General features: G+C 38.9%; 4 protein-coding genes across 14 annotated transcripts in view; 2 read left to right on the top strand and 2 right to left on the bottom strand.

Annotated features, from left to right (window-relative positions):
• The first annotated feature begins 14 nt into the window (after positions 1–14).
• RPS27A (ribosomal protein S27a) lies at positions 15–1,788 on the top strand. Its single transcript, XM_082757450.1, has 5 exons — positions 15–168; positions 328–382; positions 466–551; positions 1,164–1,295; positions 1,606–1,788. The coding sequence occupies exons 1-5, from the start codon at positions 121–123 to the stop codon at positions 1,753–1,755; spliced, it is 471 nt and encodes a 156-aa protein (XP_082613576.1). The 5' UTR covers positions 15–120; the 3' UTR covers positions 1,756–1,788.
• Positions 1,789–1,808: 20 nt separating this feature from the next.
• MTIF2 (mitochondrial translational initiation factor 2) lies at positions 1,809–13,676 on the bottom strand. 3 transcript variants are annotated; one of them, XM_082757447.1, is made up of 14 exons: positions 13,240–13,676; positions 12,380–12,611; positions 11,802–11,907; positions 10,683–10,854; positions 10,080–10,240; positions 9,181–9,357; positions 8,533–8,672; positions 7,473–7,597; positions 6,519–6,723; positions 5,395–5,647; positions 4,591–4,731; positions 3,546–3,710; positions 3,178–3,318; positions 1,809–2,769 (listed from the first exon to the last, which is right to left on the bottom strand). In XM_082757447.1, the coding sequence occupies exons 2-14, from the start codon at positions 12,602–12,604 to the stop codon at positions 2,600–2,602; spliced, it is 2,181 nt and encodes a 726-aa protein (XP_082613573.1). In that variant the 5' UTR covers positions 12,605–12,611; positions 13,240–13,676; the 3' UTR covers positions 1,809–2,599. The 3 variants fall into 3 exon arrangements, with proteins under 3 accessions (XP_082613573.1, XP_082613574.1, XP_082613572.1); XM_082757448.1 differs by having other exon boundaries at positions 12,380–12,521; positions 13,240–13,675; XM_082757446.1 differs by having other exon boundaries at positions 13,334–13,675.
• Positions 13,677–13,744: 68 nt separating this feature from the next.
• Positions 13,745–14,539, top strand: LOC309876765 (prolyl-tRNA synthetase associated domain-containing protein 1). Its single transcript, XM_082757449.1, has 2 exons — positions 13,745–13,850; positions 14,087–14,539. The coding sequence occupies exons 1-2, from the start codon at positions 13,767–13,769 to the stop codon at positions 14,522–14,524; spliced, it is 522 nt and encodes a 173-aa protein (XP_082613575.1). The 5' UTR covers positions 13,745–13,766; the 3' UTR covers positions 14,525–14,539.
• A 6,406-nt stretch (positions 14,540–20,945) lies between these two features.
• Positions 20,946–27,993, bottom strand: part of CCDC88A (coiled-coil domain containing 88A) — a 76,829-nt gene continuing 69,781 nt past the window's right edge. For 8 of the 9 annotated variants that reach the window (XM_082757436.1, XM_082757439.1, XM_082757441.1 and 5 more), the window contains one exon: positions 24,585–26,473. In XM_082757436.1, the coding sequence (XP_082613562.1) occupies positions 25,457–26,473 (1,017 nt within the window). In that variant the 3' untranslated portion in view covers positions 24,585–25,456. Of the gene's footprint in view, positions 21,082–21,636; positions 21,737–24,584; positions 26,474–27,993 lie in introns of those variants that run through there. The other variant, XM_082757444.1, reaches the window with a different exon arrangement.

Here is a 27,993-nt window from a genome sequence, read left to right as displayed (position 1 = left end):
CCGCCCCTTCCTGCGGCGCGGCTGGAAACCCCGTGCGGGGCGAAGGGGCGCTCTTTCGGGGCGCCGCCATTCCGCGAGCAGGTCGGGGAGGCGCGCGGTGCGGCGCGGCGGGGCTTCGCCATGCAGATCTTCGTGAAGACCCTGACGGGGAAAACCATCACCCTCGAGGTCAGGCTGCGCCCCCCGCACCGCGCACACCGCGGCGCTGGGGCTGCGGGGGGCCGGATGGCCGCGGCGTGCCCCAAATGGCTGCTTCCCCTGCGGCTCGTGGTGGCGAAGCGCGGGTGCGAGGTTGCCTCACGGCCCCGCTGCTCTGTCTCCTAACAGGTTGAGCCGTCCGATACCATAGAAAATGTGAAGGCGAAGATCCAGGATAAGGAAGGTGAGGCCGCGGTGCTTTCTGCGCGGTGGGGGGGGGGGGGCGCGGTTCGCGTGCCTCACGTGTTGCTGCTCTGCCGCCCTCAGGGATTCCTCCTGACCAGCAGCGGCTGATCTTTGCTGGCAAGCAGCTGGAGGATGGACGCACGCTGTCGGACTACAACATCCAAAAAGTGAGTGGGAAATGCTGGGAGGAGCGCGGTGCCGGCTGCTGCTGAGCCTAAAAAGTGCTTCAAACAGATTGAAAGAAATTGACGGGGAGGAGGGGTAGCACTTCTCGCTTGGGAAGTGCTGATGCTGAGAGTAGAGCTGGCAGTGGAGGTCGTATCTTTAGGTCAGAAGGAGACATTTCTGAGAGTTGGCACTTTCTGATGAGCGATTTTAGGGTGGGGTTAATGCTGCTGACTTCGGTCAGATGAGCAGCAATGCCACCAGAAAACAAGGTTATTTTTACAGTAACAAATCGGTGATACATTGGCTTAGTCGCATCATGAACCTGTATTCTGCAATTTTAGTTAAAACTGAGGAATACATTCACAATATTTTTAATAGTATTTGAACCTTTAAAGCTTTGGGATGTGACAGCACACAATTCTCTGGTGCCTGCTCATTTGCAGACTACGGAGTGAAAAATCCTTTAAGAGTTTTCCTAGTTGGCTGGAGGTTGAAATTCTGCTATTTAAGTATTTGCTGTAGATAAAAGGCATGTTTAAATACTACTCATGGCTTGTGAAAGCATTTTTAGTCTTTCAAATGGTATTCAAATTTTCTTACTTTACAAATAGGAATCAACCCTTCACCTTGTGTTGAGACTTCGTGGTGGTGCTAAGAAAAGGAAGAAGAAGTCTTACACTACTCCCAAGAAGAACAAGCATAAGAGGAAGAAGGTTAAACTTGCAGTGCTCAAATACTACAAGGTATGTAGAACTAACTCGGTGAAGCTTGATGAATGCTTTGCTCTCACCAGGAAGGGACTAGTTACAGCTTACAAAGGCTGTGACTAGTCTGTATGTCACCCATCGTTTTTAAAGTCCTTCTGTTTGCAAATACCCCATCTGTTAAATAAAACAGAAGTTTGACTGTTGCAGTCAGGCACTTCAGAACTTTGTTTTTCTGTCAGATTTTTGAAAGAAATCCCAAAAGCTGCTTTGTCAAAGAAAAGTACTTGAAAATAATTTGTGCTAAAAGGTGGTGAGTGTATGAGATGTTGCCTCTTGCCCTTGACAGGTGGATGAGAATGGCAAGATCAGTCGTCTGCGCCGAGAGTGCCCCTCTGAGGAGTGTGGAGCAGGAGTCTTCATGGCTAGCCACTTTGACAGACACTATTGTGGCAAGTGCTGTCTGACGTACTGCTTCAATAAGCCAGAGGACAAGTAAATGTACCAGACAATAAAAATCTGAAGTTCTGTACTGTTTAGAGATTTATTTCTGCACTGTATTTCCTCTTCACTGGTAAAAAAAAAAGACTTGTTAAGTCTTGTTCTATACCTCTTTTTGGGGGTAAAATTCCCTTTCCCAAGGAAAAGGGGAAAAAACAGCTATGCAAAGACCACAGGAGAATCCTTTTCAAAACTCTTAGTTCTGAAACTCATTTAACATGAATATTTAGTAATTTAGTACTTCAAATATGAACTATGCAAGCACCATTCCTATTTTTTTTTCCAAAAATATTCAATTCTCCCCAGTTACAGTCAGCCATGAAAGTCTGATTTCTGACCTGCTTTTCACAGCATTAGCCAGTCATGAACAAATATTCCTACAACTGTATATGAGGGAAGCTTTTTTTTGTTGTTCTGCCATAGCTAACTCTGACCTCTAAGTGGTCTGTTCTCACATGAGTAGATAGCACTGCGATTCTTATCAGGAAACCTGGGAGACCAACAAGTCTGAAATCATACACAGAATCAGCACTAGAGCAAAGGAGGGTCCCCACCATGAAGACTATATACTGAAAAAATAGTACCAGCACCCTTGTAGGGGAAGAGAAAGAGGGCTCAGCTATTTTGAAATCAATAAATTTGGAAGTATTTACACCTTGATGGCTTTACACACACGAAGTGCTTGCAGTTAGGGTCATTCATCTGGTGCTCCCGTGAGGTACGTTGGTTGCTTGATGAGGTTTAAACAGAGAGATGCACATAAGCTTCTTCATAAGCTCATTTAATGTAAAGAGTTCAAGGCCAGGAATAGTACATGTCCTTGCTGGGGATTCAGATGCATTTTAAAATCCTGGATCCCATGAAGTTGTCTGTTGAACTTCTTTTTCTTCATAACAGACAATTTCATCTCCAATATTGAATTCTATATGCTTGTCCAAACTTAATCCACAATCCATACCTGTTTTTATTACCTGGACATCATCTTTATGATGCTTCAGCGATGATAAAGATCCTACAGAGAGGAAAAAGAAAGAAAACCCAGTTGACAGAGTATAGATGTGTTTTGGTTTCCCCTTCTCACACAATTCAGGTTTCACCACATAGCTACAAAACAAAAGCCAGACAACCTGGAGATTGCAAGTGGCTGCAGCTGATTAAAGTCAAGCATCAGTCCTTTTCCATAGGCAAAGGCTGTGATAACTACTTTTCTACCAGAAAAGCGGGGGTTAGAAAGAGGTCTGGATAAGGAGAATGATGACATTTTACAGCTTTCTCTGCTTTGAATGATTCCATCCTAAACAGCACCCATAATTAATTGCCTTGTGATTAGATGCACACTTTCTGCATTAATTTCACCGGGAACTAACTAGTCACGTTGTAACACTGAGCACAAACACTAGTTTTGCAGCTAGTTACTTACCTTTCCAAATAACATCCCCTTTACGGATTAACTTAAATTTCATCTTTTTGTCAAGTTGCCCCTTCTGTACTCTGCACCCAGCTACTGGAATTTTGTTTTTTCCTACTGTTACAGAGAAGATGTCAAGAACAGAAGCTGTCCCTAAAAGAAAAAAAAAACATAGTAGAGTTCTAAGAAGTACAGGAGAATAACAAACACATAAGGAAAACCAAGCCATGCTCTTCCACCTGCTAAGCTGTATAACAAAATAGAAAGGCAGCTACAGAGGAGCATTAATTATTTGATACAGGAGGAACGCATCATCGGAGTGCAAACCTAAAGCCATACAGCACAGGAAAAATGTAATTTAATACTCCCTGAAAACTCACCTATTGTATTTTCCACCACAGATGGAGGCAGTCTGCTATTTAGCTCATCTTGCAAGTCTTCAATAAGTTTGTAGATGACGTTGTGCAGTTTTATTTTTATTCCCTTTTTAGCAGCCAGTTTTTTAACAGTTTCATTGGCTTTCACGCTGAATCCATAAACAACACCTGGCAAATATAATAATCAGCAACTGATAACATAAGAAATTATTACACAATAAGTGAAAGCATTTGGCATCTCCTGAAATGTTGAACTTGCAGCACAGGTTAAAATTAGCATTACCAGTCAGCAATACAAGAAACATCATTTCACTACTTCCCTTTTAATGGGGGACCATGTACCTCCCCCACTATCACTGCAGTCAGCACACCCACTACTACTCGCCTCATATCAAAACAAATGGGCTCAGAACTCCTCACAGAAAGTTCCCTCATGACAGAGATGAAGTTATCAGAAATTACTGCATACACAGAGCCCACCAGAGTAGATGGCACCACACACACACAAAAAAAATAAAAAATTCCCCCATTTTTGGGCTGGGAAAACAATTTGGTTGCCCGGTATACGCTGGAAATGAACTTTCTACATTCTCATGCACTCGTGGAGCGTGTTAGGTCCTGCGACCCCCTCACATTCTAGAGCAGGTGAGAATCATGGCGCAAAAAGGGGACCAACTATTGATACAGGTGTTTCTTTTCAGTGACCTCCCCGAGCAAAAGGAAATTCTGTTGTGTGCTGCTTTTCTGGCATTGCCCTGCTCAACATCATAAAGCAACTTAAGTGAGAAGTTGAGATCCAACCATTATCTGCCATTAATAATTCAGTTACTGACAATGGCTGTCACAGTCCTATTTCTGTGATATTTCTAGCCTTCCCTACCTGCATTAGTATTTGATGTTAAAGGTGTTACTTGCTATTATTAATATACATAAGTTTACATTATCGATGCTGTTAATTATTAAAAAAAAAAAAATAGTATGAGATCTACTGATTTCAATGGAGAGAAGTTTCTACTAATTGTACATTAATTTTAAAACATACACTCACCATTAAATGCTTCAGCAAGACTTATGTCAGTTTCGCTGATATCTCCCATTCCAAAATGGATGATATCCAATCTACATTCATCATCAGCATCATAGCTGTCCAGAATGTTCAGAATAGCTTCGACAGATCCATCCACATCACCTGGGTATATAAACGGTAGTGCTGTTGACTTTGTATCAATCAAAGTGATACTGAAGAAGAAGAATTAGGGGAATGAAAATTCCACATTATGCAATATAATCAAAAGCTTGGATATTTAGCATTCTTTTTATATTTCCAGCAGTATATTAGAAGACATCTGAGAAGTCTTTCTATCACAAAAGTGAAGTGAATAAAGACAGCAGGACCAGAAGCTCCACATCTGCTGCCATTTCTAGGTCAAGTCTGCATAGTTTTTCACTTACTACTGCACGTATACCACTGAACGTAAGGTCAAACCGAGTTCCTCCTGCCCCACTTTAACTAATACACAGATGTTCTTTTCCTCCATTCTGCTAATGCAGTACTGCTGTTCATATAACTTACACACATGCACTTGTATGGCTTTTATTCAGGAGTTCCTGGGTAAGGGTTTGGGCCCCTAAGATTTCATCTTGCTCTGACCCTTCTGGAAGCACATTATTCTGACCACGGGATGATTTCTGATGACTCTCCCCTTCCTGAGAGGCATTCGATAATTTGTTCAGTTTTAAATTGATCAAACTTCTGCCAACAACATTTTTGTTAATTATTTAGAACTACGCTGCAGACTGAGCATTTGAGAAGCACGGAAACATTGCAGCAGTAAACAGAACAGAACGGTACCTTTAACAATTACTGACAGCACGTTTTTGTCCACTTCTGTTCTCTCTTTAGGCTTTGAGAACATTAGATGCTTGTTGGTCTTGTAGAGCAATGCCCTTCTCTGTCTCCAGGTCAGATGGGCTAGCTGCTGTTGCTTCCTCTCATATTCCACCCTGTGTTCCTTTTGCTTTGCTTCAATAACTTCCCCATCTTTTCTCATCTTCTCTTGCTGTTCAACATAGGTTCTCCAAGCTACAACTTCATGTGCCCTTTGCTGGTCAGGAAAAAAAGAAACGATCTTGCAATAGAGAAGTCCACATTAACTCTCATTTACCCTTCTGTTTCTTCTCTACCATCCTACTCATTTTCTTTAGCATTTATCAATAGATTTTGCTGCTATGATGACAAAGAATCAGCACAATGACTTCCTCCCGTGCTACAACAGCACAACTCAAGGCATCTCTGCATCAGAGAAAAGAATTATTTTTTATTTTTTCAAGTGGTATTTGTCCAGCTCCCACAACACATATTTCAAGATAAATTTTTAAGCAGTCTTCTGTCAGAAACTAATTCTCTCATAAAATTACAATACTGATACTATTAAGTACTGGATTGTTCTCCGGGTAGGGTCACAGTAATTTATATATGAAAGTGAAAACAGCTTTTCGTGCCTTTAGAAAGGACACACATTAGAATGTATCCCAGGTTATCCCTGGAGCAGCCATTTAAGACTACATTCATTGCAAACATATCACAGAGGAAGGCATAATGACCATGAGAAGTAAAGGGTATGAACCAAAGGCCACTCTTTATCTCCCCTGGCAGCCTGCTTTCTTCATGTGATTGTAAAGTAGATTAATTTGGATGCCTGGAGAGGAGAGAAGAGGATGTAACAGTCCAGCAGGAGAGAGGTGGGGGCAGTGGAAGAGAAAGAAAGAGGCAACATGCAAATTCTCATTCCTCTTACAGAACACCTAGCTCAGGCATCTTAATACCCACGCTCAGCCTTCATCTTTCATCAGTTTACCTTGGTTACTTAGAATGAAATGCAATTCTATTGTGATTTACTTATTATTTTTAAACTTGGCTCCTTCCTTTCTACCTTACTGCAGTATGAATTTTCCATTAAACAGTGCTTTCTGTACCTCAGATTCTACTTCAAGGATTTCATCTCCCGCCGAAGGAACTTCCTTCCAGCCCATGATTTCCACAGGGATGCTGGGAGAGGCTGCATCTACAGCTTTTCCATTCTCATCAAACATGAAACGCACTTTTGCCCAGGTCTTCCCTGCAACCAGAACACAGCCTTTCCTCAGGGTTCCTCTTTGGACAATGGCTGTGGTAACTGGACTAGCAAAGAGCAGAGAGGAAAATAACAAAATTAAAGTGACCATTTTCAGGCTTAGCATAAGTAAGGAAACACAAAACATGATGTACTTGCAATCAATCTCAGGCACAATATTCCTGTGACTCATTCTCATCAGCATGCAAAGAAAATTTTGAAGTGCAAAAAGCCCCAAACCTGTACCGTACTCTTCATTTCTGCAGATCAATACAAAATTTGGCATCTTGAACCTCTCAGCAACAGACTGATTTCGCATGTTAAGTGAACACCCATTCCATTCTCCCCCCAAAATTTCCAGCCTTCAGTTCATTTTTAAAGAGGGCAGAACACGCCTTCTTCACAGAGGACATGCAAAATGGCTAAAATACTTTGAAGTGTAAAATGTCATGCAGTTTTTGATAAAGTGTATCTGTTTATTATATTATGACTATGAACTTCATCACCTTTACTTTTAAATGATGTTAAAAAAATACATCCATTCTAACATTTTAGAGTATTTCCTGAGCTTACAGGATTTCATTTCAGTGATATAACTTGTGTTGTATCAGTTTATAACCTCTTTTTCTGTACGTCATGCTGTAAAATAATGTTTTAACACTTTATTTACAAGTGCAGCAAAGAAACTGCAGTTTTTTATCTAATTCCACACAAAAAAAGTACAATATTAAACCTAAGTACTACAAACCACGTGAACAGTATTGCTGCATTATTACAAATTGCTTCCTTGAAGTTGTAAAGACAACAAATAACTTACCCTTTCCCTTTGTCTTTGCGAGACTCAATTATAGTCCCCTCTACCAGACCTGTGTAGTCTGCCTTCAGTTCTAACATCTCTGCTAAAGCAACAGTTGCTTCTGCCAAAACCATCAGGTTTTCACCCTGTATAAAACCACACCAAACAAAAAAAAAAAAAAAAAAGAAAGTGCCCAATTAAAAAAAGATCAGAAGTTGAAATCTTAGTGCCAACATCTCCCATTTAATTCAGAACTTCTAACAATGCAATACTATCCAACACCATGGATTCCTTCACCTTTTAAGGTAAAATGGTACTGAAGTAATGAAATACTACGACTGGTGGTCCAGAACACAACATAACATTAGCAAGGACAGTTTCCTTACTTTCCTCTTCACAGCATCATAGTTAAAAATGCAAATTGCAATATTCTGCTACAGAGGTGAACGGAGAAACCATTTTTATGCATAACTATTTTGAAAAAGCATAAGGGAACAACTTCAAAAGGTCTTGAACTTGGCTGAAATTTTAGAAGATGACTGATGGAATGCATGTGGAAGGACAGCAATAAGCCTAAGATACTGCTGCATTAGTTTGGCCACCATAAAACTATAAGCAAACATAGTTTACTTTTTAAGCTATCAGTTGTTCACATGATTTACTATGTTATCCTTGCAAGTTCACTACAAAACTATGTTCCTGTAATAAGGCATGTGTTATAAAAATATTTACCTTTGTTTGAATTTCTCTCTTCATACATGCCATTATCATTGACCTTGATTTTGCACAAATAAACAATCATGGAACATATGAGGAAACAAAAACTAGGATTAACCTGAAAACCAGCCACTACATTTCCCAAGGAAGAAAAATAGTTTCTAGTGCTCACTGAAGGGCTGAGCCTCAAAATACGACAGGATTATGTTTCAAATGATCCTGGTGAGAGGCAGCAGCACTTAGCTCATGGTAAGGTGTCAAATACCAGAAAGATAAGCATTCATATTCCAACCACCAAACAAAAATGCGGGTGTATGCACATCTTAGGCATCCATGAACACCATCATTTGTTTCAAAACTTTACCTTGAGTGCTGAAATATTTACAGCTTGAACATCCCCTCCAAACTCTTCACAGATCACATCGTGACCCATCAATTCCTTCTTCACTCTTTCAGGATCAGCTTCAGGTTTGTCACATTTGTTAATGGCAAGGATAAGAGGAACTAAAAGAAGGGAAGAAACATATTGTTGACCTAACAAAAACTTGGTGCTGCTAGAATAGCTGCAGTAAGATGTTAGAACAGCTTGTGACCACTTAGAACAAATCATCTCTCTTGGCACCTATTTCCTGAGCAACCTTAATTAGAGACTTGGCGTTGTTATTTTGATATAGAAGAAAAAAAAAAAACAAAACAAAGCTACCTACACACTACTCATGCTTTTCTGGCAAAACTACAAATCCTGCAAAAATTTCTTAATATTTTTATGTACTAATATAATATTTGGTATGTATTTTCAGACACCTTCCTGGGGCAGAAGGAGGCAGGATAGGACAGCAACTTCACAAAGTCCATGGATTTTAATTCAAGGAGTTTCCTTTGAGAGGCGGATAAACAATTGCAAGGTGCTCCATATTTGAGCTGCACAGTAACACACATCTCATGGATTAACTTTATGCACTGGGCTTGCCACTTTGTTCCAAACGTAATGTTAAGAAGTCAAACACTGTACCTCCTGCGTTTTTAGCATGTTGAATGGATTCTACAGTTTGTTGCATCACTCCATCTTCCGCCGCTACAACCAGTATGACTATGTCAGTTACAGAGGTACCTCTTGCTCGCATGGCTGAAAAAGCTGCATGTCCGGGAGTATCAAGAAAAGTTATCTTTTCCCCAGACGGCAGATGCACTGTGAACAATACATTTCACACAGGTTTATTTGACTTGCTGTAAACAGAGCAGTCAGTTATTTTATGACTTTTTTTATATATATAAAACAGATTTTTTTAAGGCAGACAGATAACTGGCATGGAGGTTAAAGGTACTTCTTCTCAGGGAAGAAAAAAGCACAGTAGAATCTTTCATAATCAAAAATAGTCTAAAATTATTTCAGTTGTACAATCCACTTGAAAGTTCCATCCACACAGTTGTAAAAGTTTGCCTCGTTTGGAGAAAGGAAGGCTAACTACAAACCTCATTGCTCTACAACTTCCAGAGGAGGGGAAGTGGAGGAGGAGGCACTGTTCTCCTCCCCCCGGTAACCGATAACAGAACACGTGGGAACAGCACAAAGCTGCACTAGCGAAGGTTTGGACTGGACATTAGGAAAAAATTCTGGAGAGCAGTCCAAACACTCAACAGCCTTCCTTGTGAGGTGCTTGATATTCCTTAATAACATGCTCTACTTTTTGGTTAGCCCTGAAATAGTCAGGCAGTTGGACCTGATGATCTTGGTAGGTCCCTTCCAAGTGAACTATTCCATTGCAGTTATCACAAGTTATGCTTTCCTTTTTCACTGCTTACATATAAACCGTGTATGCTGCAACATTTCCCCCAATAAACTGTCAGCAAGTCAGCCCATTGTGTAAGAGAAAATTGCTTTACACACATGCACGTACACTTGGATCATACCAAGAAAAGCACCGATGTGTTGTGTAATGCCTCCTGCTTCCATTGATGCCACTTGAGTTTTTCGTAGGCTGTCAAGTAAAGTTGTTTTCCCATGATCAACATGGCCCATTATAGTAACAACTGGGGGCCGTGGGGTTAATAAAGCTGGGTCTGCAGGGGGTCTGCAATCAAAACAAAAACACCTTTCATAAATTCTAAAAAAGTTCACCAAGCCACCATCATGCCCAGTGTGGCTAACGAAAAACCATTTACCAGAACTCAGTGATGAAGAGGTAAGCCTAGCTTCTCCCCACAGTAACTGCAAATCCTAGCTATAACACAGTTTGCCCTCTTAGTATTCAATCTTCCTGCTGCATCAAAAGATAAAGTTGGCTTTTATTCAGAAAAACACATAGAAAAAACTCACCTAAAACAAATCACACCTGAACATCAGTTTAATGCACAAAAATCAAAACAGTAAACTCTACCTTATAAATATTACACTTTATGACCTTATCAGGTATCATCAACATACCATTAGAAGAAAGAAAGTACAGTATATCAATAGCTGGAATAGAAACAAATAGGATAAAAAAGAGCAAAAAAGAATAGTTCACAATTTACCGTTTTACAGCATCTGTATTTTCTCTTTCTTTCTCTTCTTTCAGTTTTGCTGACTTATACTTCATTCCTGATTTTTTAACAATTAGCTTGATATAGTCCTCATTTAAAATGGAATCTGGTTCTACGGAACCAAGATCAATATCTGTGTACAGCAGGGCTTCATAAACATGATCTAGGGAAGAAAGAAAGATACTTAACAACTCACCCAAAAAAAACCACAACAACACAAGGGACAGAAACACACTGTTTGTTAATTGTTAAATACAATTTAAGATTTTGGGCTAGTAGGTTATATTGTAACAGTAAGTTTCATTCACAAAGCATTTTTGCTTTAGGTAGATTTATCTAGAAGTTGCTACAACCTTATTTTTCACTCAAATTTTCACAGCTTACTTTCCTACTTGAAACTCGTCTAAACTAAATAGCTAAGAAGTGATTCAAGGAGGAAGAAAATGTGATAAATCTGTTCATTTGTGACTTTCTCTGGCAGAAGAAATACGGGACAAATAGTCAACGATTGTTCCACACTGACTTCAGCACCATTACTAATCTCCCTCTGAAACATATAGAGACATGACAGACTCTTGTTTCTCTCCTTCCTACTGCGAAAGAAGTTTGCCAGAAAAAAATACATGGTTGAGAAGAAGAAATTGGCAATAGGACTGTTTTAATGGAACACAAATTGCTCCTGAACCCAACATCCTGCTCTCAGACAAATATCTCAGGCTGAAGCTCTTTTGTACCTTTTCTTTAGCTCCAGATTCTTTACGTAGCAGCTCTCACCCCGCTTCAACAAACCAGGGTGCAATGTTTCTCCTACCGCAATGTAATCTAGCATTTTGGGAGAAGTCATAGTGTTCTGTCCAATAACTTGGATGGCCTAACATTTTTTCTCCTTAGACTGGCATCATGCCTACCCACATGTTCTTTTTCTCCAGTTAAATATTTTTGATTAAAGGAGTTACTTTGGTAATGGGCACAATCCACCTTGCCAAGGGAAGGATTAGGAACAACTAGTACCATCTCAGAACATTTTTGCCTTGACCACACATGGAAGCGTCGTGGCTGACTAAAACACAACAGTTAAAATACACCCCAAGTAACAAAGCAGGCTCCCACCTATGTCTTTGCCCATTGCTTGTGCAAGTTCCTCAACAGTCATCTGCTGCTTTATCTCCACTTCACCTTTGGTCAGCGGCAATTTCTTCTTGTTCTTTTTCTTCTCCTATATGGAATTAGACATGTATATAGGAACATAGAGCTGGCATAAATTAAGAAATAGTAAAAACAATATTAAAGAGACAGTGGTCTCAAGCCACATCTTTTTGTCTATAATATGAATGAATTACAATAAATTAATGACTTAAAACATCACACTGAATATTTAAAATGTTCTTTCTGCCCTTAATTTAAATAAAAATTAATTCTGCCCTTAATTTTTTTCCCCATATTAGTTCAAAACAAGGGGGAAAAAAAAAGTTCTCCTGCCTCTTCAAGATTCATGATGCTGCTGGTATAAATACTTCAAGTCAATATTTGAGAGGAGTAACAATGTAGTCTCAAATAAGTACATTTTGGCTCATAAACTTAGAATAGCTTCTGTAAAGTTCTCCTTTTTTGTCATAAAGCGCTTAAACTAATTTTTTGTACTTTGAAATTTCACACAGAATCAGAGATTATTGGATTTTATTAATTACCTCCTTTGTAGCTAGATATCTGTATTGAGATAAGGTGGCACTGCTTGATTTGTCTTTTTGCCAGAACCGTGGATACAGATGAACAGACCGTACGGGATACGCAGATGACTGCACAGGCCTCCATTGTGCTCTGTTGACTTTCCTGTAGGAAACAGTACGCAGCTGTCGGCAAGCACCACGTAACTGGACCAGATTTTCAAACTTCGCTATCAACCCTCGATTCATTTCTTCACTGAAAATAAAAAGGACACATTGAAATCAGTCTCAAGGCTGGAAGTTGTTCTTTGCTATGACAATATGCACAGGAAAACAAGGCATAAATGCTACAATGCTTCAAAGCAGGTTTTTTGATACTGACAATGTTAAACTACTTAGTAGATCTGCTCATTTTTAATTTTCCTGAAGCACTTCACCTTCTGCCACTGTCACTATTCCAGTTCAGACACACAGATCTACTGATGTTGTCATAACTTACAAGTCTTCCGCCTGTCTTTGCTGACCTTTAATGTAAATTACTAAACTCCTAACTCGAGGTTCTTTGATACTACCTCAAAGAAGTGACATCTGTACCGTACTGACAGATACCCGGTGCAACCTACCCGGTGCAACCTACCTCTCCCGCCAGTAAAACAAATTTGCAAAATGACACTTACACGAGCACATACCTCCACTAAGAGACTGCAGCATTCTAATGATATTGTTTTAACGATACGATTCCATGATAACAGTGTTATTGCGTGCACAGAGACGTTTTTCTATGCTAAGGCTTGGCTTAGCAATTAAGCTTTTCAAGACAGCTGTCAGATCCTCCCGCATCTTTTAACCACGTTAACTGTGTTTTGAGTCATTTTGCTACCTACCCTGTAGCAGAGTCTCCTGTTCAAGCTACTCTTCTCGTTCAGTTCGCTATTTCGTGGCTCCTATCTACCTGCATTCCCGGCCCGTTCCCAGTACCTTCTGTGTGCTCTCACAGGCGGTGCTGTACCATCCTCCAAGCAGCACGCGGGCAAGGCGCTATCCTCAGTCCCTCTCCACACGCCCACGGTCGCTTTAAAACCCCTCCAGCACCACAGCGCCTACAGGGAGCGAGCAGAGGACGAAGTAACCAACCAACAACTCCTTTTTTCCCCCTTAAAGAGCGCTTTAAGGGGCAGAAACAGCCGGACACGCTCGCAGAGGACAAATGCCCTGAGCGGTAACCGGGCAGACGCCGGGCTCCCCTCACACCCCGCGGCCCCTCACGGCCGGGCCCGCTGCGGGCGCCCCAACGGCCCCCAACCGTCCCCAACGGTCCCCAACGGCCCGCCCCGCCGTGCGCAGGCGCGGCTCGTGCGGGCCCGGCGCTTGCGTGGTGCCGGAGCCGGAGCGGGGCGGCCCCGGGGCGGCCATGGCGGCGGCGGGGCTACGGGCGGCGCTGGAGCAGCGGCTGCGGGAGCTGGGCATCGCCGCGCTCACCGCCGAGCACCCGCAGGTACCGGGCCCGGCCCCCGCCGCTCCCTTCTGGCACCTTCGAGCGAGCGCGGACGTGTGTGAGAAAGGAACGGGAAAGGGCGCGGGAGCAGCGCCTCGCGTTTTATTCGGGTTCTTGGGGAATTTCTTCGTCAAAAGGCAGGGTTTTGGGGCTGAGCGGGACATGCGGCGTTTGTTAAATATTTAACAAGAGCTGCCGGTGAGGCTGCCTCACACGACGCTCGTTGTGCTCCGCAGGTGTTCACGGTTGAGGAGATGATGCCACACGTCCAACACCTGAAGGGAGGGCACAGCAAAAACCTTTTCCTCAGAGACAAGAAGAAGAAAGGCTTCTGGCTGGTGACTGTCCTGCACGACAGGCAGATCAACCTGAACGAGCTTGCCAAAAAACTGGGCGTTGGCAGCGGAAACCTGAGGTTTGCTGATGAAAATGCCATGCTGGAAAAATTGAAAGTGGGCCAAGGCTGCGCGACGCCGCTGGCCCTCTTCTGCGACCAAGGAGACGTGAAGTTCGTGCTGGATGCCGGCTTCCTGGAGGGGGGCCACGAGAAGGTGTATTTCCATCCCATGACGAACTCTGCAACCATGGGCTTAAGCCCTGAGGACTTCATGAAGTTTGTGAAATCGACAGGCCATGATCCCATAATCATACATTTTGATGAAAACAGTAAATAGGAGAAGTTGACGTTTTTATTACTTGGCAAAGATTTTTATAGAGCAAAACTGGTTAATTTTTTATTACAAATACAATTTGAAAAAATAGGCATCCTCCTTCTTATGTTGTATAATCTGGTGAGGAAAAAATACTGCATTTCAGCTGTTAAAAGTTTTAACAGAATATTCTTACAAAGAAAAGATGATTGCGATGTACCTGTAAGTAAACAAGTAGAAATGGAATTTATGTTGTAGTGTTTATTAATAAAATGGATGAAGTGGAACTTTTTGTGTGTGGTAGTGGGCTTGAAGATCTAAATTAAGAAATAATGAGTTAGCAGGTCTAAACTATTTGTTGACACTTCTGTCCTATGTGCTTTTTTTTTTTTTTTAAACTATATCCATTTATCCCCTACTATGTTACCTTTTATTTTTTTCCTTATTTTTAATCTAGAAAAAAGTAACTTAGTTGCACTACAGAAAATGTACTTGATTGTCTACATTTTTAGCTGCATTTTCAGTCTCCCAGTATCCTCCCTTCAGGAACTAACTCCTAGGTCTTCTGGTAATTCCCAGATGATGCGACTACTAGCGGCTGCGTTAGGGCAACGAGAACAAGAAGGAGACATCTGAAAGCAGAAAGGGGTGCAACAAAGGAAAAGAGCTTTAAGGAACAGTGTTATTGCAGTTTCCTGTAATTGTAGTGTTACCTGGTGATTCCTGGGAGGAAAGTAAATACAACCTGGCACTGCATTCATTTTTGTGTGCAATTTCTACTGGTTCATGGGGAAGATGTGCATATTCTCTGCTCCACTGTACCCTTTTAACCAGGTGCCTACAGAAGTGGAAAGAACAGTGGGACAGCAGACATACTTGAGTTTCTCCCTTCAGAAGGGGACTGAACATGCAAACATCCCCATGTTTAAAAGGTTGTGGGGAGGTTGATTTTGCTTTAAATACAGGATATAGTTAGTATAGAAGAGTATCTACTATCACAAGAACGAGACCAGCACATTCTCAACATTGAATTTCTAATCTTTCTCCTCTCTCCTACCTAAACAAATAAAACTCCCTTCAAAAGACTTCCTTTGTATTAAGACAGAAGAAGCAGAAACTCCATGGAGTCCAGCAGAAATACTGTGGCAATGAGTACCCCTTAAAAACCAGACACAGGAGTTGTGAACTTGTGAAATTTGAAGATGACAGGGAAAAGGGCTTTTAAACACAGCCTAATGAAAGTGTCTGTTGTGCGAGAACAATGCCTAAAGGCAAGCAATAGGGTGAGCACAGAGAAAAATGAAAAAAAAAAAAAAAACACCACAAAACCAACCAGTCATATAAAAGGACTATTTGCTACCGTATCGTGCTAAAGGATGCAATACTAATAGTGATCAAGGGAAACACTTTAAATCAACAAAAGGCAAAAATCACCCAATTTGACTCAGTTTTATTATATATAGCTAAGGCAATTCTAGGAGCTGAGAACATGAACAGTTCTCCCAGGCCCCAGTGAAATCTTGAAAATTAATAACTTCCATTAACTGAGTTAATTAAGAAAAAAAAGCTTCTTCTAGGACAAGACAAGGTATTTCAAACATTGTTAACATGTTTTCCTTTATTTCAGAGAGATTTGGCACCTGTTCTCACAGATATGAACAGAACTACAGCATACTTCACGATATAGCAGTTTAAGTTCTCCTTGTCTACTTTGGAAAGACAGAAACTGATCCCATCTATAATGGCAGTTGGCTCAAATGAGAAAGAAGCGACCTAAAAATGCTGAGTAGATAGAAACCTGTATAAGAGTCACAAAAAGATGTCCAGATACACATGGCTGTATACTTTTTGTTAAATCAAAGACTAAAATGAACATCTGTTGTTTGGGAATACTGCGTTGATTAATGGACTGCCCGGGGAACTTTGGGTTGACAGATGTGTTACTGAAATACCTAGATATTAAGATACAGTCTTAGGTATCTTTAGAAGTGAAATTTATCTTACCCTCTGCCTGCCACTCACTCTCCCTTCCTTTTAGGGTTTCTTCTTTGTGCTACCCCCAAAATCCTTTATCACTTCCAAGAAGGAAAAAAAAAAAAAAAAAAAAAAAAAGAGTAAATGCAACTTGTCAAGTTTAAAAAAACAGAATTTAAATGTGAAAGATGAGTTTAAAAGACATGCACAATAGCAGTTTACTATGCTTCACGAATCTTAAAATCTGTACAACTTAAACTTTAACTACCTTTATCTTTAGAAGAGATTCTGAGACTTGTTCCAGCAAAAATAACGACCAAGCAAAACTAAAGCATCAAATACTGCACTTGGCAAATATGCAATGAGTTCTTATTGTATGAAATTAGTGTTGTGTTTTTTTTTTTTTTTAAATAATATTAAAATAATGTATAGTTAAAAGCTACACAGATTTTTACAAATAAGCAACACAAAAACAAACTACACACTGTCCAGAAAATTTCTGCTACAGTTTTATAAGTTTCCTTCCAGAAGAAATAGTCACTAAACACATTACCGTCAACAACGCCATTACTTAACACCAATATTCTTCCAGTAACATCAGTTTCCAGAAAAAGTGTGTATAAATGTACACACAAAATAAGAATAAAAATTATTTGGTTCGGCATTTTAATAACATCATTAATAAATGTATACAATGGCAAACATTAAAAAAATCAGTATGTAAAGGAAATTACAGTTTTAAATAAGAGCTTTTTAAGTTTTGTTTCACACCTAGGTACATTCCTTTAAGGCAGTTTTATTAATATCAAAGCATTATTTACATATACATTATCATCTACCTCTAAGAATCATACATGAGCTCCTTTGTTTAGGCTGCATCATGTCTTGGAAAAAGTTTAAAAATAATACACGTGGGAATGTTACTAAATCCTCAGCAGACTACCAGCAAAGCAAATGAAAATTACACATTGTACGGTATTAAAACATCTTTTGTAAACTTGAACTAACAGGGACACATTTGGCAACTCTTAACTCTTGCTGAAAACAGCTATGTACTCTTGTTGTAGGCTGCCCACCGGCTGCTGTGTTACTCTTCTGGGAGTCTGTGCTTCAAAAAAAGGGGTCGTGGCTCCCAAATTACATTGGTGTTTGTTTTTGTTTTTTTTTTTTTTAATTTTATGGGCACAGACTGGAAAGATTAAGTGTGTTATGTAAGTTTTGTACCAATTCAGAAAGGAAAAAAAATCATCATCATCATCATCAGAGCACAGAGAACATCCGGACAGCTCTTCTGCTCTGAAACTTCTCCGCAGAAGAAGGTGCTGGGAATATAACCCCGGTGCTGCTTTGGGATAATTCAGTCAACACAAACCAAAATCCCCTCTGCACTGATGCAGCCTGAGCGCCTTGAAACCTGCTCGTGATGGTGCAGATGGACACTAGCGAGGCCTCTGGCATGCAGATGCACCTACGCTAGGCTGACCTAGCAGGATGCATTCTGTTGTCTCGCCCTCGAATTCATGCTGATTCTCTCAGGCAAGGAAGATTTACCGAGTTTTTTGGGTAAGGGGATTTCACTTCCAATACGTGCCATCAGTTGAATAGTAATTGTAATGTTTGTGACTAAACATCCTGGTTGTGACTGCATAGCCATTCTTTAAGATGTGACAATATACAAAAAGCAAGCGTAGGAAGCTGTGATGGGGTATCTTGGACAACTTCAGGAATATAAAAAAAAGCTAATAAATGAAGAGTCAGGAGATGCCCCTGTGAAGGAAATGGCACAGCCACATGTGAGAGCACAAGGTTACGTGTGTCCAACAATGTTCCCTGCAGAGAAGCGTGCTGTGCATCAGTCATGGCAACACAGCTTTCTCTCACACATTCCCAGGGTCTTCGAGTACATGGTATACCTAAGCACATACAACTGCACAGATTCTGTGAATACAAAAAACATTTGGCACTAGAGGTTAAATCTGTTAATTCAAGATACATGTTCTTCTAAAAATAGTGATGCTACTTCAGTCAGGGTTTAATAGTTTGAAATGCATCGGTCCTCTGTTGTTGAGGAGAGCTTCTGGAAGAATCCACCAACAGTCAGACCCTGAAGCGAGCCTGAAAAGTATCAAAATTCAGAATAGGAGATGCTTTCCTAACATTTACCATATTTCAATTCTCTTTCAGAAAGAGCTGTGCTCTTAGTAAGGGCTACTGACATTACCCATTTCATGTCTACGAAATGATGTAAAGGCAAGTGTCCCTTCAGAATCTATGGCTTTGCCACTACTGCAGTACAGGAATGGCACATAGATCAGGCTTGAGACCAAGTTCTTATTGCTTAAAGTAATTTCCTCCTAGAGCACACCAGGGCTCCGCCTGGCTCACTTGGTACTGTGGGAGAAACTCAGCCATGCCCTGAGCTCTGAGTGCATACAGGAACACCCAAGTTACCTGCAGTACAGACGTGCAATGACACACCCTGCCTGTTCTGGCCACTGCCATACATCCCGCCTGCCCCTCTGGTGACATCTGGTAGCTGTCATTGCACAGTTTGGAGTCCTCTGAAACCTTCCCCAAAAGGTCATATTGCCAATTACAGCATGGGAAATTATTCCACATGCAACTGAGCTCAGCCTGCCTACAAAAACATTGTGGAACTGGATTTCAGGAATACTCTAGGCTTCAGATCACTCCTGGAGCTGCTGAACACTGTTCATACAACATCTGGACATGGAGAATAAGGGGACCAGAAACAGATCCTAGTATGAGTTGGTAACCAAAGTAAACTAATGAATTTAATAAAACACCAAAAACGTCTTTAGAGGAAGAATGGAAATTCTATATGGTGGAAAGCTGCTAAATTCATCCTATTTTCACTTAAGGGGGTGGGGGAATAAAATTCTTTGTGGAAACAATCTCAGGCTGAACAAAGTGTTTATACTGCAAAACCGATGTTTTGATCTAGATCTTTTAACACTGTCATAAAAAAGTATTTCAGAAAGAAGCTATTTAAAGGAAAAAAGACAAATTCCCATTCTAAAGCTTATTGAACTCTTCCTCTACCCCTCCCTGCTTTTGACATAATTTCAGTAAAATCCAAAAATGACTTTCCAATATGCTTTTAAACCTATTGAACTGCATTCTCTCTCCAGTGGAAAATGATTCATTTTCAGTTGTTCCTGAAAGCTTGAGACATGATAATGATAAAACCTGTAAGCCTTGAGAAAAAAAGTTATTAAGTTAAAGAAGTTGCAGTGGCTGTATCACACCACCTAAGCAGCAGTGTGATCAATCTCCAAGCAGTCTGCAACCCAATTTCTGTGAATATTCAAGCCATGCTTACCGGAAGTCAACAGAGAAAGTTGGAGGTGAACGTTTTCTACGCGCCTGTTTGGAAGACCTGGCACTAGGAGGTTACACAGTTAACATAACCCTTTAGAACATAAATATCAATGTACCTACTGATTTGTAATATAATAGAATTACACTGATTTTGTATCTGTTACTAAGTTCATGTATGCTTCCTTTGAGCTCCCTGCAAATGCTTTTAAGACAACAAATGTATACAACTGTTGAATGTACCAATTACATTTGCTGACTTTAATATGAATCAATAATGAACAAAACTTATCTTACTAATAAAAGATAACCTTAAGGGGAGGTGATTGTAAAAATGCATGATATTATTATTTTTTGCCATCAAGAAACCTCCTAAGCCACAAACAGCTCATGTCAAAAGATAAACAATAAAAGAAAAAATTAGTCAATACATAAACATTGTAAGACAGTCTTATCCTGGAAATGCCGTTTGTTGAGAACAGCCTTATATTAAAATAGAAGTTACAGAAAAGTCATACCTGACAATTTCCTGTCAAGAAATCTGAACGTACATAGGCAGAATAACTTGGGAATGTGAAAAACACAAATGACAAACAATTTCAATATAATACGATTATCCCATGACTCCCACTTCTGTTAGTTATCAAATGTTTTCACATATGTAAACAAATTTTTCTCTTGCAGTATGCAACAAAAAAAAAAATCAGCATAAACTTTTTAAAGAGCAATTTCATGCAGATTATGCTAACCAAATAAGGCAGTGAAGCGCCAGTAAGCTGTGAGGTTTTTGTATCTGTATATACAGTCACTTTCAACAAAATACTACAGCATTTATTTTAAATTTACAGAAGTAAATATAAACTGCAAGTTATGTTTTTTGGCTAAGTATTAGCAGAAGCTTAAGCAAATCAGTGGCTAATTTCATAAACAGAAGATTAAAAGTTTTTTTTTTTTTTTTTTCCTGGAGTAATTCTTGAGACCTTAAAATTCTTGGTCCTTAGGGAGATGAGAACTGTCCTTTTTTCAGTAGATCTTAACAGTGCAATGTGCAATAATTCCTAAGACCATCTACAAATTCTCGGCAGTAGACTCCAGTAGAGCTCCTTGATTCAAGGAAGGAAGGTAGGTAGGTTTTTATTTCTTGCCTGCTCTAGTCACGAAGAATGTAAAAAATTCCCTTAATTTTTATTAATGATTCCTACAGTCGCTGTCTTGTTTACTTCAGAAATAAAGGCTTCATACTGAGATACTGAAGGACACTTTTCTCTCTGTGTTCAGTTAAAAGGTAGAAAGAGAAAAGAACATAAGAAAAGCTTAAAGTTAAGAAATATAAAATACAGAGTTAAGTCACTAACAGAACTAACAGCACTAACAGCATGCATTAAAGATGTTTTAATGAAGTCAAGAGAAGGACAGAACGCCAAAGACAAGCTTTATAAAAAGGCAGTTTCCTCATACTATTGAATGCTTTATGAAACAAAAATGTTTTGTTCAGCTATTCTTTTAGATTTATCTAAGAACTGATTTCAGTATTACTTCTTAATCCGATTTTGTTGAACTTTCTTCAAGAGAAATTTAAAAAATAAAAATAAATGGCATTTTTACAAGCAAAAGGATAAACGGACTGAAGCTCCCTATCTAGATAGGCAAAATAACTGCTCTAAAACAACCTGTTCTGGCTTAACTAATAAGCAAGATATATGCCAGTTAAGCAAGCAGTATTTACATCTGGTTAATGCCATGTGCACTTTTTCTTATATGTAATGCTGTTAGTTTGTTGTAAATGAAATTAATCTCATTTACATATTGGGCAGGAAACTCACCACTTGGCCCACATCTCATGTAGTGGGTAATAGAATTAGGAGCTTTGTTGCTCCCTAGACCTGCATTTTGAATTTCTGCTTTCTGGGATAGCTTCCACATCTGCAGAGAAAAGCATTTCATATTATTCATTGTGTTTATCAGGACATGAAAAAACCCTCATGCATTAAAACACATTCTACTTATTAGTAGAGCAAAAGGATATACAAACACTTTTTTTTTTTTTTTTTTTTAATATAAGAGGAAAGGACAGACAAGAGGGACAGCAGAATAATTCGAAGCACCTACTCAATTATACTCACTAAAATTCATCTTAGCATTTAGAATAATCAGGTATTATTTTCAAAGCCACAATCAGATATACTTAACTGTGATATACGCTAACACTATATTTCTGTCTGTATGAAAAGGAAAAATATCATATTTAATCAAGATTGACTGAATTTAGCTGAGAACTGAACTCCTTCACCTTTTTTTTTATCTGCTAAATGTTTACAGAAATGCTCACATTCAATTCAGAAAAGCCATAAATGATCTTTGCATGCAACAGCTGAACATGCAAAATGCAGTATCTCAATTTACTATTCACTTAAAGCAAAGCATCAAGCAAACATTTAACTGCAAGCAAATTATTGAACCTGAACAACAAAACCTTCTTTGGCTGGCAGCCACTATTTAGTGTTTATAATTACCATGCAAAGTCCTGACATCATTTTTAAAGGCAACAGGGACCAAGAAATGAGCAAGGGCATTTGGGTTTTACAGTTAGCCACCTGAATGGCCACAGAGCAGCAGTGACCAGATCTGAAAGGAATTTCACAGACCCTTCCACTACCTAGGCAGAAACCAACAGACATCCATGATGTATGTATGCATTGTTAATGTGTAAAGACCAAAAAACTGACAAAAAATAATCCTTGTTATACATGAGAATATTTCTTTCATATATAATAAACAAAAGCTGACAATTTTTTTTTTTTTCAGAGACATGAAAAAAGCCCATGCTTTTGGTGCTGCAGTGGTGCAAGTATAGGAGCACAAAAATTATTATCCTCAGAACTGAAATGTAATTCATTACAACTTTATAAAACAATTCCAAATAGTAGCTTGAGTTGGACAAGATTATCAAGAACTCCTGTAAGAGGACACAAGGCACCAGTGTTCGATGACACCAGCGTTCAGTTATACTGAAGCCCTTTGTATTAGTGAAAGCAGCTGTTTTAACGCTGCTCCCTCCTTCCCTGGCATAATGCAAGACACAGGCTTTAAAGGCATTCACTATCAGGTATAAATATACGCTATCAGACTTGTTTTGAGTGTGGAAGTTTAGTGCTGTGAAAAGAAATGAAACAATGCAAACAAGTGCTCTGTGAGCAGTGGCAGGAAAAAAAAACAAAAAACAACACTTTTTTGATGCCCTCAAAACAAGCTTTTAAGCATTCTCCCCATGAAGTTAAATTTCTCTTTAGATTGGCCTTGCTCATTACAGTCGGGGACCAGGGCTTGTGCTGGAAAGTTAATAATAAACATGTATCTGGAGAATATTGCTATTTTTTGTAGCTGTGATAGTCTAAGGGCCTAAGCAAGGTAAGGCTTGCACACAAGAGAGAACAGCGTGCCTGAAATCTTAGCTGATTTCCTCAAACAGCAGCAACTGATTTAAATAGAAGATACTGTCTCTAGCTACAAACCTTGTTCTAAACATGAGAAGTTTTGCTGCAAGGCACAACCTTGCAATCAGTTAAGCCAAAAAAGAAAAAAAGATACTGAAAGCGTGAGCTTATAGCGCGTACTGTCAGAGCTAAAAAGATTTTCTCTAATTTCTCAATTTATGAAATACAGTATGAATGTGTCACTTCAGATAAGAGCACTATTCATCTCAAAACTAATTCAAACACATCTGTGGATTAATAGAAATGAAGATGAATGATGTGACCCAAGATCAGAGTAAAATGCATGTGAAACTAAGATTCTGCTTCAGATCAAACTTTGTTTGTTGTTTTTTGAAAAGGTGAAATAATTTTAGAGGCAATGATACAGCAGTGATTAGCAGCACATTGTGGACAATGATGAACTGAAAAATTTCTCAACCCAATAATAATGGATGCCTGCAAACATGGTAAAGGATAGCTGCTGTATTTTGAAACAATGAGTTTGCCCTTCACAGAACGTGTTTAAAACATTCATTTTTTTCCCCATCTTGAAAACTAGTTGAAGCTCAGGAAAGGTTTACCTCTGCACTTTGTTAACAATTCTGCTGTATGAAATGGAGAGCCTAGAGACTAACAACATGTACGTCTGCTGCTTTCCCTCCTTATTTCTGCAGTACTTCTATCCCTCCTTAGTTAAATGTGAAGGAATTGAAGTGCAACTCATGCAGCAGTACCATGACTGCTGCAAAACTGCTGGCAAAATAAATTCAATTGGAAAAAATCAGAATAGGATATTTGTTATTTCCAATTAAGTATTTTTCCTTTATATATATATATATTTTTTTTCCTTTATATATATATATATTTTTTTTTTTCATAGCCCATATAATTTTGAACTGCAACTGTAAGTAACTATTTCCTCTCAAAAAAAGCACCAACATCTAAAACCTCATGGAATTATAACTTAAGTATGGCACAATTTTAATCTGTTGTTTGTATTTATCATTACAAAGTTTCTAGCAATTGCTTGAAATAGTGGCTTAAGTAATTACTTTTCAACATTAAATTCCAGATGACCAGCTAAACAGTAATGAGTTATTCACTTAAGCATTCTTATATTCCTATAATTGGGTAAGCAAATTTTAAATTATTTGGCTTCTGCAGCACTAAATATTTAACACAGTTTCTGTTATTGTTGCACCTTGTTTCTTATTACATGAGTGTTACTTTGAGTGAGAAGAAAAAATGAATTTCCACCATAATCAGTACAAGTTTTTATTACCATACATCACCCGGAGTCTCAGATAACTGTGTTACTTGACTCCTACTGAACAGCATACCTCACCACATTTGTACAACAGACGTGGAAAAAACAATGCATATGAAAGGGAAACGGTGGAAAGGGTCATTTTTTCATTGCAAGTGCTGCACACTGTTTACCTCTTAAGAATTATCATTTATGTTCAGGATTATGAATGTTAATTGTAGTTACTTATTAAAATATTTGAATGTTAATCTAAAAGGATGCATATCTGTTGGGCAAGGTAAGTCACTGAATTATTGGGATATAACTTGTTCCATGTGTGAAGTGACACAGTGGACGTGGCAGAAATGTTAAGAATGAGATCCTGAAATCTCTAAATGAAATGCTAATGAAACGAAGCATTTTTGAAAGAAGGAAAAAAATGCATTTCTACTCCAAATACATAACTAACATGTTACTGATGCATCTGAAAGCACGACCACAACTGAAAAGTACTGTTTTGGACCAAAAATTAATTCACTGTGCCGCTTTTGGCAATGCAGCATGCAACTGGTTTAACATGCATTCAGTTACATACAGGAAAAAAAAAAAACAAAAACAAAATACTTGTAATGGATGACAAATTAAATATAGCTTGTATTATAAAGAATTTTAAAGGCATGCAAAATATACACAGTGCAATTAACGTTTCATGCAAACTTTGGTGAAATTACAATTTTACATTCGAATACATGCTAGAGTACACAGCTGAACTCTGTGTCATTGTTCTCAGAAAAAACAACAACCCATAGATCTAAAAGCAAATCACTTTTTCATCGTAGTGAAATTTTCTATAAATCCAGTGGACATTGAAAAGAAATCCTACATGTCACATATGATTATATATCTAAAAATACAATTTTCTTTTCATACACAACCATACTCATACCACACAGTTTTATTATCTTCAGAAACAAGCAGCGGGGGTTCAGCCTCACTAGTGTTTACACAAGTGGTAGGAGCAAATTCACTAGTTAGAGCTGACCGTAGGTCACTATGATCAGATTTCTGATTAGCTGAAGGCTGTTCTTGGCTTTTCAGTACAGATCTAAATGTTGACAGGTTCACCTGATCAGTTTTTGATGAATACCTTGGAGGCAATCCACTTATATTACTAACTAATTCAGTGTTAAGGGATAAAAATGGATGAGCCACAGTAAATGATCTTGTGCTATCATTGCCAGATACACTGACTTTATCATTAAAGACATTTGTGCTTAAAGTTTTCTCATGAAAATTTGACCTTTCCATCCTTGAAGTCTTAGGCACATCAAAGTTACATCCTAAATTACGTGGTTTAACTGTATTAGTTGCATCACTTTGTGGAACACAATCTACTCTGTAAGCCACACAGTGCAAAACATTAGGGGATAACTGGTGTGCTGAGTACTCACTAGATGTTGCTGGAACACTTCTGTCAGCGGTGGATGGTGCTGGATCAACTGAAACAGGTTGCCTAATATCCTTAGACAAAAAATCATGAATGCTTGTCCTTCGAGTAGTTCCTTCTGCTGTAGAAATTACGCTGCTTGCACGAGGTAAGGTAGCATAAGGATTGCAATCTCTTGATTGTCGCTGTGATACAGTTGCTTGCATCTTTTCTTTAACTGATTTGGTCTTCCCTTGAGTGCCTGATGTAAATTTTATTGGAGAGCTAGTAAAGTAGGCATCCTCAGTTTTACGGAAGCTGGGCCTTACAAGTTGTTCTGTTTTAATGGATCGTCCATCTGAGAAATCAACTGTATTTTTTACACTTAACGACCTCACAATACCACAACCAGCAGATGCCTGTTTTCTTAGCTTTTCCTTTCCTGTCAGCTCAGCAGACTCAGATAAACTTTTCATTACTTCATCTAAAAGATTCTCTTCACTTGCAGATTTCATCTGTCAAAAATATGAAATGCCTTATAAATTTATAATTTCTAATTTTGACTTTTCCTTAAGCAATCTTCAAGGACATAAAAAAGTATTCTAAAATATTTTTAAAGTTCTCAGAACTGTAAGTGGTATTATCACGTAAATGTTTAGAGTACACATTTATGAGTTTTCTGTACAGGTTACCTACAAGCAAGTACTTTGAAAACTAGGTGTCAGAGATATCATAAGTAGCTGGAATTAGCTCCCATAATACTGCATAATCCAGTAATTCAGAAGTTGAAAACTTCAAGTTCATCTTCTCACCCACTTTCCCTCTGCCATCACCAATCAATAATTTGCTAAGCAGATCCGTATGTGCTATTATTTTAACTTACACTGATAATACGAAGCTAAAAGTTTACATTCTCTACATATTCAAATAATAAAGACAAGAATCTTAGAAAGTAATACAAAGCACATAACCTTGGTGCCTGAATTTTGATCAGCTGGCTTTCCAAACCTCTCTTTTTGGAGAAAAGACTTCATAAAAAAAAAAAAAAAAAAAAAGTTGTCAGTGAATACTATTCACAGACTCAGAGAAAGACTTCAGTCTTTTTCAAAATGGTGAAGGTGACAATTTGGAAAAAAATCTTAAGCTAAGATTATTAAGGAAAGACTCCAGCAGAAGGATGAAGAGAGATCTCTTGAAGAGCAGCCTACCAGCCTGAATTATTCTGTGATGCTATGAAAGCGATTTTGTGATTCGTGAACAGCAGTGGACTGACTTGATGACTCAGGTCGTTTCTTTCAGTTCTATTTCCAGAACTGTCTAAGGCTAACGCATAATAAAAGTAGTAACAGTAATTCTCTTGCCAGAGAAATCACAAGCGATACATAATTTTAAGTAGCTAACAAAAAATCCAGTGACCTGTTCCAGATTCAAGTCATAGACTATGCTAATCAATTCAGCTATGAATATGTATGTTTCCATTATAATTGTGTAGTCAAAAATAGATGGCGTCTGATCCTTATTCTCGATAGGCCCTAGCCACAGTAACTAATTTGCTTTACCCTAGTGGACTTCTAAGCTTAGGACAGATCTGCTTGAGAACTAGTGATGAAATTAGAATACTGGCAGAGACACGATTGATTCTGAGCTTCTAACAAACTGTCAGTAATTTAGATAAACATCGTCTTATTCCTTCCAGATTTCAATCAGTTTGATGGTCAGCTGTTCAGGTGTTTTGCCAAACAGGGTTAAAAAAAATCTTTATCTGTACATATATCTGTATCTGTATATATCTTCCTTTCTGTTAATATAAGACAGATCTGACAATAGCTACTACTGAAATCAATGGCTGAACTGGAAGGTGAGAAGTGAATTTCCTTTGAGTTTATGGTCTTCCATCTAAACTCTGGTGAGTGTACCATACATCAGTACACCGGATAATTTGGTGCAGTGGAGATTGACTTTCTCACCTAATTCAGCATCCTAGAAAGAGTAAAGCTGCAAAATTCCAAACTGATATTTATGTAATACAAGTAGA

The sequence above is a fragment of the Aythya marila genome, assembly GCF_965140915.1.
Source record: "Aythya marila genome assembly, chromosome: 3".
NCBI lineage: Eukaryota > Metazoa > Chordata > Aves > Anseriformes > Anatidae > Aythya > Aythya marila.
The sequence above is the reverse complement of the archived record's forward strand: the minus strand, read 5'-3'. Positions and strand labels throughout refer to the sequence as shown.